The following is an 11,456-nucleotide window of genomic DNA, read 5'->3' on the forward strand; positions in this document are numbered from 1 at the left end:
GTGGAAGTCAACGCTACCTTTCGCCTTACGAGACTCCATTACAACCGCGTTCAACCCATATGATATCAAAAACACAGCACCCAATTTCTCGTTAAATTGAATTGCCTGATTTTAAATCGCATATTATTCTCGTAATTACATTAGTTTAATGTTTCGTCAACAAAATTAGTTTTGAAATTCTACCGGTCGGCAAAAAAGGTTGAGAACCACCGAGCTAAAGGACTGTTGGCAGATTTCGCCAAACCGAATACGACACTATCCAACACTAGTAACGTAGATAACTGAGTGACAACGAACCTATAATGCTAGAGAACAAGTTTATTTCCATGGTTGTGTGAAATGAAAGGAACACGATGAAATAACTATATACATATTATCTTACAAAAGTTGGGCATTGAAATATAAATTTCTTGATTATGCACCAAAGATGGATTCTCGGCAACCAACAGCACCACGTTTAACAAAGTCTTATGACATCGGAAGTACGTACAAGATACTCGTCTTCTTGTAGAGCGCGGACAACTTCATCGAACATAGCTTGAGTGATTACCTGTAAATATAGGCAAATTAGCGCTCTAAAGGTTTTTCATACTAATCCTGGGAGAAAGAAAAGTAAGACGGCCCAATGCGTGGTGAACCACACCCTCTTGTCTGGTTACCTGTTCATGTCGGTTATAAGTTACCCAGTTAATAGTTTCAGATGCATGATGACAGAGGAAGCAATAACCGACGGGCAGTCACTGGACTACTTTGGATGCAAACCTACAAATCTGTGAGGGCAATGCGAGATCAGAGAATCAAATGCAAAACCATTTTAATAAAAGCTTACCAGTAATATCTTTCATAAACACAGAATAAAAATCAAATATTTTGCCAAAGTAAACATGAACCTTTTTTCATTTTTACCTGATCAGCCTGGTTTCGCCATTTCTCAAGCAAGGGTCGACATTTAATGGATGGTCCTTTGCCTTTCTCTTGGTCGATCAATGATTTCAATGCAGCTTTCAATTCTTCATGTCGTTTTCTAGCAGTAGCACTAATGCCTGTGAACAATAACTAGGAGATTGAATAACTTTACTAGGCACTCTGATTTAAATCTCTGAGCAAACAAAAGCTGTAAAGTAACTGGTATAAACGGAGACGTTATTCAATATTTTACACTAAACATACCAGTCGTTAAAATCGAAATATCAACGATTCCAGTCCTTGGATCAGTGGCTGATTGTTTGATAGCTTCCCTGTACAATCTCAAAGCTTCTTGAACATCATAATTTTCAACTTTATTAGAAAGCCGAATCTTGGCACGAGCCTCGGCCAGCCTAAAAAGTAAGAGAATGGTTAATAAAAAAACAAATAGTGGTGTAAATTTGTAGAACAAAGTGAAATATTACTGTGAATCTGAAGACAAATATGTCAGTTATTGTCATTCACACAAATTTCAATAAAAAGGACTGGACTGAGAGAAGCTAGAGACGACCGGTGCCAAGCTTACCATATTAGATGGAGCCGTAGCCAGAGCTACCAGAAATTTTAGTGGCTCCAGCTCCAAACCATCTAATTTTGTTTCCACATTTATACTTATCCTATACTAAATACAAGTAATGAAATCCATCCTTTTCAGCTTACAATCTTTTTTTGATAAATTTCAGTTTCTAATATATTCAAACGTGTCTTCAACTCAAATTTAAATATTTCTAGCTTCCATTTCAAAATTTAAAACGCTTACATCACAGTTTGGAGTCCTGCTTTCGAGAAACTAACATCCAACGTCATAAAAAATGAATCTCCGGACCTGAATCTGAGCCTTTTATCAGGGCATGTGTAAATTTGAAAATACATTTGAGACTGAGCATAAATCTCACTTACAACTAACTCACCTTATCAGGGATTCCAATTGTCTTGGATATGCAGTTACATTTCCACCGGCTGCTCCACCTTTTCTCATTTCAACATAAGCTTGAACCAAGGACTGACTTGCTTCTTCACCAAGACGAGGTTTGATGTAAGTTCGGGCATATGTCAGGTAGTTCTGAACACCAAAATTTAAATGGATTTTCAAGTGCAATTTTATTCAGAACCCAAACAATCGTAGTAGGGAATTCTATCAAAAAACAAGATTCATTTCGAAATTGATTTTATTTTACAATGCTAAAATAGAGATGCTCACAGCAATCAGTTTAATCTGAAACAGTTGTTTTGCAGCCTTTTATTCTCTTGTGGCCTATTTTCAGCGTCAAAAGAGAAATCTCAGACCCACAAAACCTTTGGTAAAAATCTTGAGTAACATAAAAAATTTTGTTTTATCAATACAGTAAAAGTGTCAATGGGCGTACTAATTCTTGCATCTTTCTAGAGACCATGTTGAATGTCATGAAAATAAGTCAATTTGTCTGAACTTAATAGGTGTAACATACCTTCAATATACTCATATCCAAATATTCAACTTCTGCATCTTCTGGACTTTGATGATATAAACCAACTAGATGATTGGCGAGTCGACGATCAAATGCTTCATCTTGTGGATCGAGGATCAGAAATATCAGATCAAATCTAAAACAATGTTGTATCCTAAGTTTGATAACTGAACAATTCTCACATATTTTCAAACCCCCTGAAGTTGATTATCAAAATTCTGAATTTCTCATAGTTGGAAGTCAAAATTTACAGACTCTCAGTGGTGATTAAAGAAGTCCGAATTCTTTACGGAACTCAAGAAGATTCAAGTTTACTAAGCTTTCTTAACAGTATCAGGGGAAGCTTGCATACAACAATTCCCGGAATTGGATTGTTTCGGGTTTTGAGCAGGGAGTCTGATTCAAATTTTTCATTCTCACAGATGAAAATCCGAAGTCGTAGTCTGAGCCAAATTTTTGTAATCCAGAGTTATCGCCATCTGAATATGCAAAGCAGCTGGTGAATTCTTCCTATCGACCAATTTCAAATAATCTGCGTGTTTGTACTTGGTAGGATTGTTATAAAGTAGAATCCTGACACGCGATCATGGTAATAAGTTTTGATCACACAATATCAAGTAAAAAAAGTAGAATTTTAACCCTAGTTGCAAATCAAAGTGCAGTATCATTGTAGTGCAGTTTTGCATTAGATTCATGGATCTCTCATCCCCAATTTTGTTATTTCGGTAAACTGTCAAGGGAAATAAATTGAGTTAATAGCTAAACAATGCAAACCTTGACAACAATGTGTGAGGCAGCATGATGTTTTCGATGATTGTTTTACGATGATTCCACTGAGATTCGCATGGATTAGCAGCAGCAAGAACACATGTTCGAGCATTCAGTTGGCAAATAATTCCAGCTTTAGCGATGGAAAGCGTCTGTTGCTCCATTACTTCATGTAGGATTGATCTATATTGGGGTTTTAGAAAAGGAATGCCGTAAAACTAATACTTTTTGCAGAATATCAGTTTGTAGTTAAAGTACGTAATAATCTTAAACCTCAAAATATATATTGAATGTTGTGTTTTTAAAAAACAGAAAGATTTTGGATTTCTGACAACAGAATTAAAAACCACCTAAATAATATGGACATATATTTTATCAAAATAAATTATAAAATTGGAGAACCAACCCTAAAAAAAAAATGAGTCAGAGATAACTAAGTGGGTTAACTAGAAATAACAAATGTCATTATACATATTCAAAAATCCAATTGAGGAAACTACCTTGTTCCATCACTCATTTTATCAAATTCGTCAATGCAACAAACTCCATTATCACTCAGTACCAATGCACCTGGCTGTAAAACCAACTGTCTGGTATCTTGATCCTGTTAAAGAAAATACAAAATTCAACCAGTGCTTTTCAGCCATGGATCCGAGGAGGGTTTTATGGGTTATTGTGGATATGTACATAAATACTTCATTGAGCAAAATGGACACACATTGGATTTCTGAAATGAATATAAAACCTGCCTTCGTAATATAAGCAGTTAATCCAACAGCACTTGATCCTTTTCCAGACGTATACTGACTCCGTGGCACCATGTTATGAACATATTGCAGAAGCTGAGACTTGCTAGTACCTGTATGTTAGAAAGTAAAGCAATGTTACATGTACGTTGTTGAACTGAATCCATGATACTTCGTAAAATCTAACTTTACTAGTTTAACATTTTTATCTAAATTTTAATTTATAATATTATTTTAAGTTTCAAGTTGATTTACATATTTATAAGTTACGTTTTATGAACAATATTTACAGTGTTACAAAAGTAGAAAACAATAAGCCTCGTGCCAAAACTAAATTCAATCGCAATTTCAACAAATTCATTGAGCTATTTTTTAGCTAACATATCAAAATTTGTTTGTAGTTTGGTTGTGGCAGCATCGGGCGGGCCAGATTGGAGTACCCAATGGGTGGTAGTTTGCCCATGCCAGTTGTAGAGTCTTACCTGGATCACCACACAATAGAACATGCAGACAATCTCTGAAATGTCCTCTCCCAGCAGCAGTTAGATCTTTCTGTGTTCCACCAAACAATTGCAACAAAATTCCCTTTTTCACATCGTCGTTTTCATAAATGCTCGGTGCAATCGAGCATGCAAGTCTGTCATAAATATCAGAGCGCTTTGACAGTTCTTTAATCTGATCAATCTGTTCTTGTGAAAATTTGATGACTTCATCTCCTTCGTCGTTAGTGACTTTAGTTTTACTGTCCTGCAAATATGATAAAATTTTAAATAAAGCTAGATATTGATACGAGAGATTTCCCTTGATCTCTGAATCTACATTTTTTTAAACAATATACAGGGTGAGCCCCCAAAAAAACAGAACCCACAAATTCCTTTTCGTCGTAGTAATACAGAAAATGTATTTGAAACTTCTGTTTGTGTATGACTATATACCCAAGGCAAAAGTTTTAGTAATTTAGGACAATTTACACAAAATTATGTTTTCTCTAGAATATGTTCCAAATGACTTGAGTTTGCATAAAACAACTAGACTAAATATGAAATAGGTGTGGGGAAAACTTCAAAAATTATAATTTGAATAATAAAATAGAAGACTAGCCTTTTTCTGAAAATGCAAAACATCAATGTGCGTTTTATACACAGCTTTCACATTCCGCATTCTAGGATTGTCTCTAAAAGGTTGAGCTCTGTAAATCCCAGTCACAATCACTCTGTCTCCTGGTTGTACAACATCAACCACATCACTATAGGCATGTAAAATAACAGAATGCGGAGTTTGTCCAGCTGGCATGTCATCCGGAGATTCTTGAAGTTTTACCATTTGTTTGTCGGTGAAAAGCGAACGGTTATGGATGAGACTCATGCTGAAAAGAATACATTTGTTAAATTTTAAACAGTAATATAAGGCCATTTTGAAGCTTAAGAGTTTACATAGAATTTCAATATCAACCTAAAAATAAGTTCAGATGCAAAATTCTTTCAAGCATTCAAAATATTGATAATTTTTGAGGCAAACTAGTGAACTACCAATCTAAACAATAGACAAAATTGATTTAAAATGCCTCATTTTTAATGTAGTTTTGAGCATGACTAAATTATATTAGTACTTTGCATTTCTGCATTAAAATATAAATAGCATCAGATCAGGGATGGGCAAAATACGGACCGCGCTAACGACCCCAATTGTGACATTGTGCTTCTTGTTATTATATAAACGTTAGCCTAGCTGTTGTAAATAAACTGTTATTTATTCATACTTTTCATAGTTTTGAGCTTCCGGCCCGGTAACCAAGTCTATTATCTTTAAATGATCTAAGTCTACAATCTGTAACTGGCCCACTCAAGAAAAGTAATTGCCCACCTCTGTATTAGATGAATAGCTAGCTATGAATTTAAAAGAAATTTATTACATTTTTTCACCTTAAAGTGGCTGCAAATCACAAAAAGGTATTGGAAAATACTGAAAACTTCACCTAGAACAAACCGGTCATGTATGCCAGGAAGAGTTATCATCATCAATATGCAATATATTAATAAATTTCTCTATTTCCACTGAAACCATGCTAATCTTAAAGCATAACCCTGATATAGATAAAGTAGCTTTAAATTGAAATATACTGTATTCACCTGTGTACAGTTGAACAATTGGTGCATGTGGCAGGTTCAGCAATTCTGCCTCTCTCAATTTCAACAACAACCTCATGTAGGCAGATGTTGCATCTAAAAAATCCTTCTCTCATTTCCGGTATAAGAGATGAAGTTCGAATAACCATTCCAGCGATTGTGATCAGTTGATCAATATCTAGAAAAAAGACGAAAAATTTAAAATTAAAACGAAAAATTTTGGTTGTGCCTCTTATTAATAAGAATGATTTCGACTCAAGTCTCAATTATGTAAAAAATGGACTCCGACCCCTTGTCCGAAACCATAGAAAATCAAATTTTTTAATACAAAATTTAGGTATATGCAAACGTTCTTTAATAAACTGTTTAGAACACTTGAAAAATCTAATGTTTTTTAGTTAGTAGAAAATTTTATCTGAAATTTTAAAACCGGTGCAGACTTTAATGATGCCAAATTCAGAATCCACAGCCCCAATTAAAAATTCTTTGTTTTAACTAGCTTCCTAATTTTAGAATTAAGGAATGTAACTTGTTAAATTTTCAATAGAGATTTTCAAACTCACTGTACTCAAAAAATCCAAAATTGGTATATAATGGTATCATTTTAGGCATGTCTCATTTTGCAACTGTAAATGACCTTTTCTTATCACATTCAAATAAATTGAAGATTTGATTATTAGAAGAAAAAAAATTTTCATTGTTACCTTCAGGGTTTAGTGATCGCATATTCTTGGTTCGTTCAGCATTAAAAGGCCGAACTTGAATTTGATGTTCCAGTGCAATATCTGGATATTTTGTGAAGAACATCTCATTGATAGCCATGTCGAAAGTTGGAATAACTTCCTAAATATTTGAATAAAACTTTGTCAAACATTAAACAAGAAACGACACAAGGGTTGACATTTCTAGAAGTATGCTTATACCTGTGGATAACAAACGAGTTGTCTGTACAGGTCACGATCAAACGACTTTAGATGAATGCAGTCTATATCCAAGTATGGCTCTTCTGTAACACTGATCTAAAATTTAACAGGATTCATGAATCAGATATTCTAATCAATGTGGTCACTGGTCATGCAAATATTATTACTTTTTATTATTTAATCATTTGGTATATTTGATTAAAAAAAGTCTTTTTGCAGACTAACACAAATGTATTACTGTAATATTACGACCAAAAGATATTTACGTTAGTGTGCAGCAAGATTCCTGATTTAAATAGAATAGTCAACTTGATTTTTGCTACAGCACCCTTGCATTGTACACATACAGATCTACTTGCCCAAAGGCATAGAGCAAGAAAAGGTGGTTAGTCTCTTGTAAAACCAAGCATGAGTTGATTAACTCATTTATTTGATTTATTATTTAGTAATAAAGTAAACCTCTTCCAGTTTCTGTTGATAAAGTGGTTGGTTGACATCCATGTCATCCACTTCCATTCCGTCTGCATTTGGATCAATGAATCTGAAATAAATAAGATAATTAGAAGATGTTTTCATGTTTGTTAGTCTAATGCGTTTTCAATTCTCTTAATATTATCAAGAGATTTATAATAATTTATTATTCGGTTAATAAGCTTTACTATGAAACAAGCCTTATTAAATGTAAATGAAAGAAACAAATTTTTAATACAGTTCATTAATCTGGTACGTGGGAGTAATTCCAATCGCTTTTTGTTGCAAAGCCTATACCCGGGTGCAATTTATCATCTATGTCTATGACGTTACAGCTAGCTTGTGCGAAGCGAACAACGCATGTCATAAGCTTAATAACCAACATTTTTGTGCCTGCAACTACTACAAAGCATATGTTGAAAAAAGGTGAGGCCCATGGTTTCATCTAGTTATTTGTATCTGGCCCTTTCGTATAAAAGATTGCACACCCCCGGCATAGAGAATTGGGGTAAAGATTCAAAGAATTCCAAGGTTATACACACATTTCAAAAACATTTACTAAAGTGAAATCCTCATTTTAGACTTTAGACACAATGTGATAAAATCATCATTTGATAACGATAACTGCTCCATAAAAATTATGATTTAGTACCTGGTAACAAATTGACTGAATTTTTCCTTGCAATGACTGACAACAACATCCGTTCCCCATATTACAAGTTGGTTACTGACTGCAGGTTGATCAGCAGCATCAGATATGTCTGCATTTTGCGGCGCTGCATCAGACGACTGAAAAATTAAATAAAGATAGTTGGAAATGGCCAATAGACCAAAAAACCTGTTTTGGAGGGAAAGTTCCGAAGAACACTCCATTCTAGTATCTGTCATAAAAGCAAAACAACACAACATTTTGTTGATAGGCGAGAGTTTGCAGTTCTGATGTCAATTGTAAGATTATCACCTGTTGGGCATCTGGGTTCACATTAACAGTTCGAACTTTACTGCTGCTTCCTAGATCAGGTCTCTGTCGTACTGGTGTAGCAGCTCCACGAGGAGTTCGACCAGGAGTACGAGCACCAGGTGTGCCATACAACAATGGAGAAGACAAATTCAGCTCACTGGCACCTGTGCAACAGTCGGCAGATTAGTATTTTGTAGTTAGTAATTATAAAAGCAGTGAAGGATTATCCTATTTTTATCCCAGAGTAACATATGGGAAACTAGTCCATGCTGAGTACGAGAAGAGCTAATCAGTCAATCATTCCAAATGCATGAACTCTGATGGTGGAGAAAGTCAAAAATGGCTAGCTGTGATGGGAGCCAGTCTATTACTACAGGAAGTTCAGTGAAACTCTCGCACATAATCTGAAACAAATAACTGGTTAACTATTCCCATACCTGACATGGACTGGTTATTGGACGAGAAACTGTGATTCACCAGATGGATTGAAACATCCTACTAGCGGCTTTCTTTCTCTTCTTCAGGATAAATATGAAAATCCTATGCTTATCCGGAACAGACTCAAACAGACTCAAACATGAATAGGAATTAGGATTGACATATTTATCCAGTGAGAGAGGAAAGCCGATAATATGGCTTAATGATATAGCCAACCACGTTATCTCGTCCAGTTAACAGTCCATGTCGGGTATGGGATTAAATAGCCAGGTATTTGTTTTAGGAAGCATGAACTAGATGCCGGAGGAAGCCATAAGCGACCAGCGGTTATGTGAAGAGGGGGCGATGAGGGGCCAGCATTCCCCTTGCGTATTACCATCCCCACATCAAATTCGAACCTGCGAACCCAAGCAGAGTAATTAGAGGTGTGTAGTGGCGAGTGTATTCCTAACGCTTAGAACAATGCACTAGTTAGTCACGCACTGCCAATTTTTTGAAATTTATACATTACCCAGAATAGATCCAGGACTTGGCAATATTGCATCTCTAGAAACATCCAATAACCTGGCAGGTGATGTTGGTAAGAGGTGAGGATCACTACTTCCTGATGGAACCTGACAATGAAGAAAACAAACATAGGCTATTATTCTCAAAGACTGGGCAAGAATTGATAATGCATTATCAATTGAAATCAATGGCAGTGAAAAATTGCTATATTAATTCTATTTGCAGATTTGAGCTCTTTTCAAGATAAACCCAATAGGGCCTACTGGTATCACTTTGCTGAAAAATACAAAAATAACAGTAAATCCAGCTATAATTCTGTAAATGGAACACAGATTGACTAACAATATAAGACTGTAAGACTAAAAGAAACACACCTGTGGTCGACCAGGAGACTTGGGATTTCTTCTTCTTCTTGAAGCTAAAGTAAAGAAAATAGGGCCACATATTACCATACGCTCTGTATTCAGATATTACATTACAGCATTAATGTATTACAGTATTATTGCCCTAGGCCAGTAGGCTAGTTTGGCAAATGTCAAGAAATTGTGAGACTGTCCTATAGGGCAGTTGAAAAAGTGAAACAGACACTCAATTTTTTTATGTTCATAGACCAGAAGATCTGAACACAGGAACATGAAACAATCTCCAGATCTAGCATTGGTCTGTTGGTGTATATTTTTAAATTTGCTTCACATACTGACATACGGTAAATAAATCACATCCTCTATTTTTAGATTTAAGGTACGACGCTTTAAAATATTTTGGCAATCAGTTTCGCAAATGGTTGAATAAATAGCATTTACAGATTTAAGCCTGGCAATACACAGTGAAATCTTAGCAAAACGTATTATAAACTTAATACTCACGTGTCGATCTATCAGACATGGTTTATTCCCCGATAAACGTCAAGAACATCAAAAATTAGGCAAAAGATGACTGAGTTGGTGTCAGGCAACCTGGTAAACAAACTGGCTTATTGTCGAAGCCTATGCAAATGTTTAGCTTTCCCGCCACACACACATGTTCACCGGTCAATAAGAGGAGTGCCAGATCGAAGTTGTTTAGCTCCTGGTGGCGCAGCGCTGCATGTGGTGCGTCTGCTCAATGACATCGATCTGCTCAAAACTTTTCCAAGCAGGGATAAATATGGGATGGATAGATAGTTAGAACGTTTGAAAACTTAATATCACACACAAATTAAAAATAGAGAATTCTGAAACGCGAGCCAAACTTTTAAAAACGTTCGAAACATGAAGTTGATCATGTGCCCGCCCACCAGCACACACATAAAGAAAAATTACAAAAAACACAAACCTAGTTAAACGCGGCTTTGGCCAGATCTAAACTACCAATGAACTTTTGGACTGTCATACTTAAATATGGATTAAAAGTGTAGAGAGCGAGAGGAAAAATCGCCTGGTTTCCATTTTAGATGTGATATAATAATATGGATAAGCAGTAATTTGTTGTATTGCCCGATTGTAAATTTTCCCCAATGGCTCTGTTCTTACATTTAATTGGGTCAGAGTGACCAAAATAAATTGTTTGATTGATTCTATTTATTGATATCATTTTAAATTGTGTAGAAGTATTTGCACGATTTTAAATCGCGAGTTCAATCAGTCCATCATTTCATTTCGTTATTCCGACATAAATCGTTGCGATCATTAAAAGTTATGGCCGCTTTTTTTGATATCTCTGTATTCTGTTTACTTTTTGTGTTGTTTTGATTCATGTTAGAGAACTGAAATACAATGACTGAACGAATTTAGTGTTGTGTAACTACTTAAGTACCTCTGATTCAGCGATGTTTTGATTACTGCAACTAAACAATTTCTAGGACAGTAGTTCTCAGACTTCTATGGTTCGGGTGTCGCTGCTCGATAACCATTCCTGGTTCCCCGCGACTTCCCTTCCCCAGTAAAAATGTGTTTTCAGGAAATGGGAATGGGAAAAAATAAACTTGACTATGACTGCGACACCATTACAAAGATCCACCGAACCTGTGGCAGCACGCTCTTCTGTAAAATACCTACTTTGGCCTTTGGAGCCATTTCAACAGTTATTTTAAAGGGATTTTAGGACCTTTTATCCGAAAAGTG

The 11,456-nt window shown here is 35.5% G+C and overlaps 1 protein-coding gene across 1 annotated transcript; it reads right to left on the reverse strand.

Moving 5' to 3' along the window:
• Positions 1-300: 300 nt before the first annotated feature.
• Positions 301-10,471, reverse strand: LOC120343980 (DNA replication licensing factor mcm4-B-like). The gene is made up of 19 exons (XM_078112929.1): positions 10,221-10,471; positions 9,729-9,772; positions 9,359-9,461; positions 8,410-8,573; positions 8,101-8,237; positions 7,437-7,518; positions 6,978-7,073; positions 6,759-6,897; positions 6,058-6,232; positions 5,030-5,294; positions 4,411-4,675; positions 3,932-4,041; positions 3,683-3,786; positions 3,189-3,365; positions 2,415-2,550; positions 1,878-2,029; positions 1,171-1,319; positions 907-1,043; positions 301-550 (listed from the first exon to the last, which is right to left on the reverse strand). Exons 1-19 carry the CDS (start codon positions 10,237-10,239, stop codon positions 458-460), a joined length of 2,547 nt encoding a protein of 848 aa, XP_077969055.1. The 5' UTR covers positions 10,240-10,471; the 3' UTR covers positions 301-457.
• Between the last annotated feature and the right edge of the window lie 985 nt (positions 10,472-11,456).

This window comes from Styela clava, chromosome 5, assembly GCF_964204865.1.
Source record: "Styela clava chromosome 5, kaStyClav1.hap1.2, whole genome shotgun sequence".
In the NCBI taxonomy this organism is placed as follows: Eukaryota; Metazoa; Chordata; class Ascidiacea; order Stolidobranchia; family Styelidae; genus Styela; species Styela clava.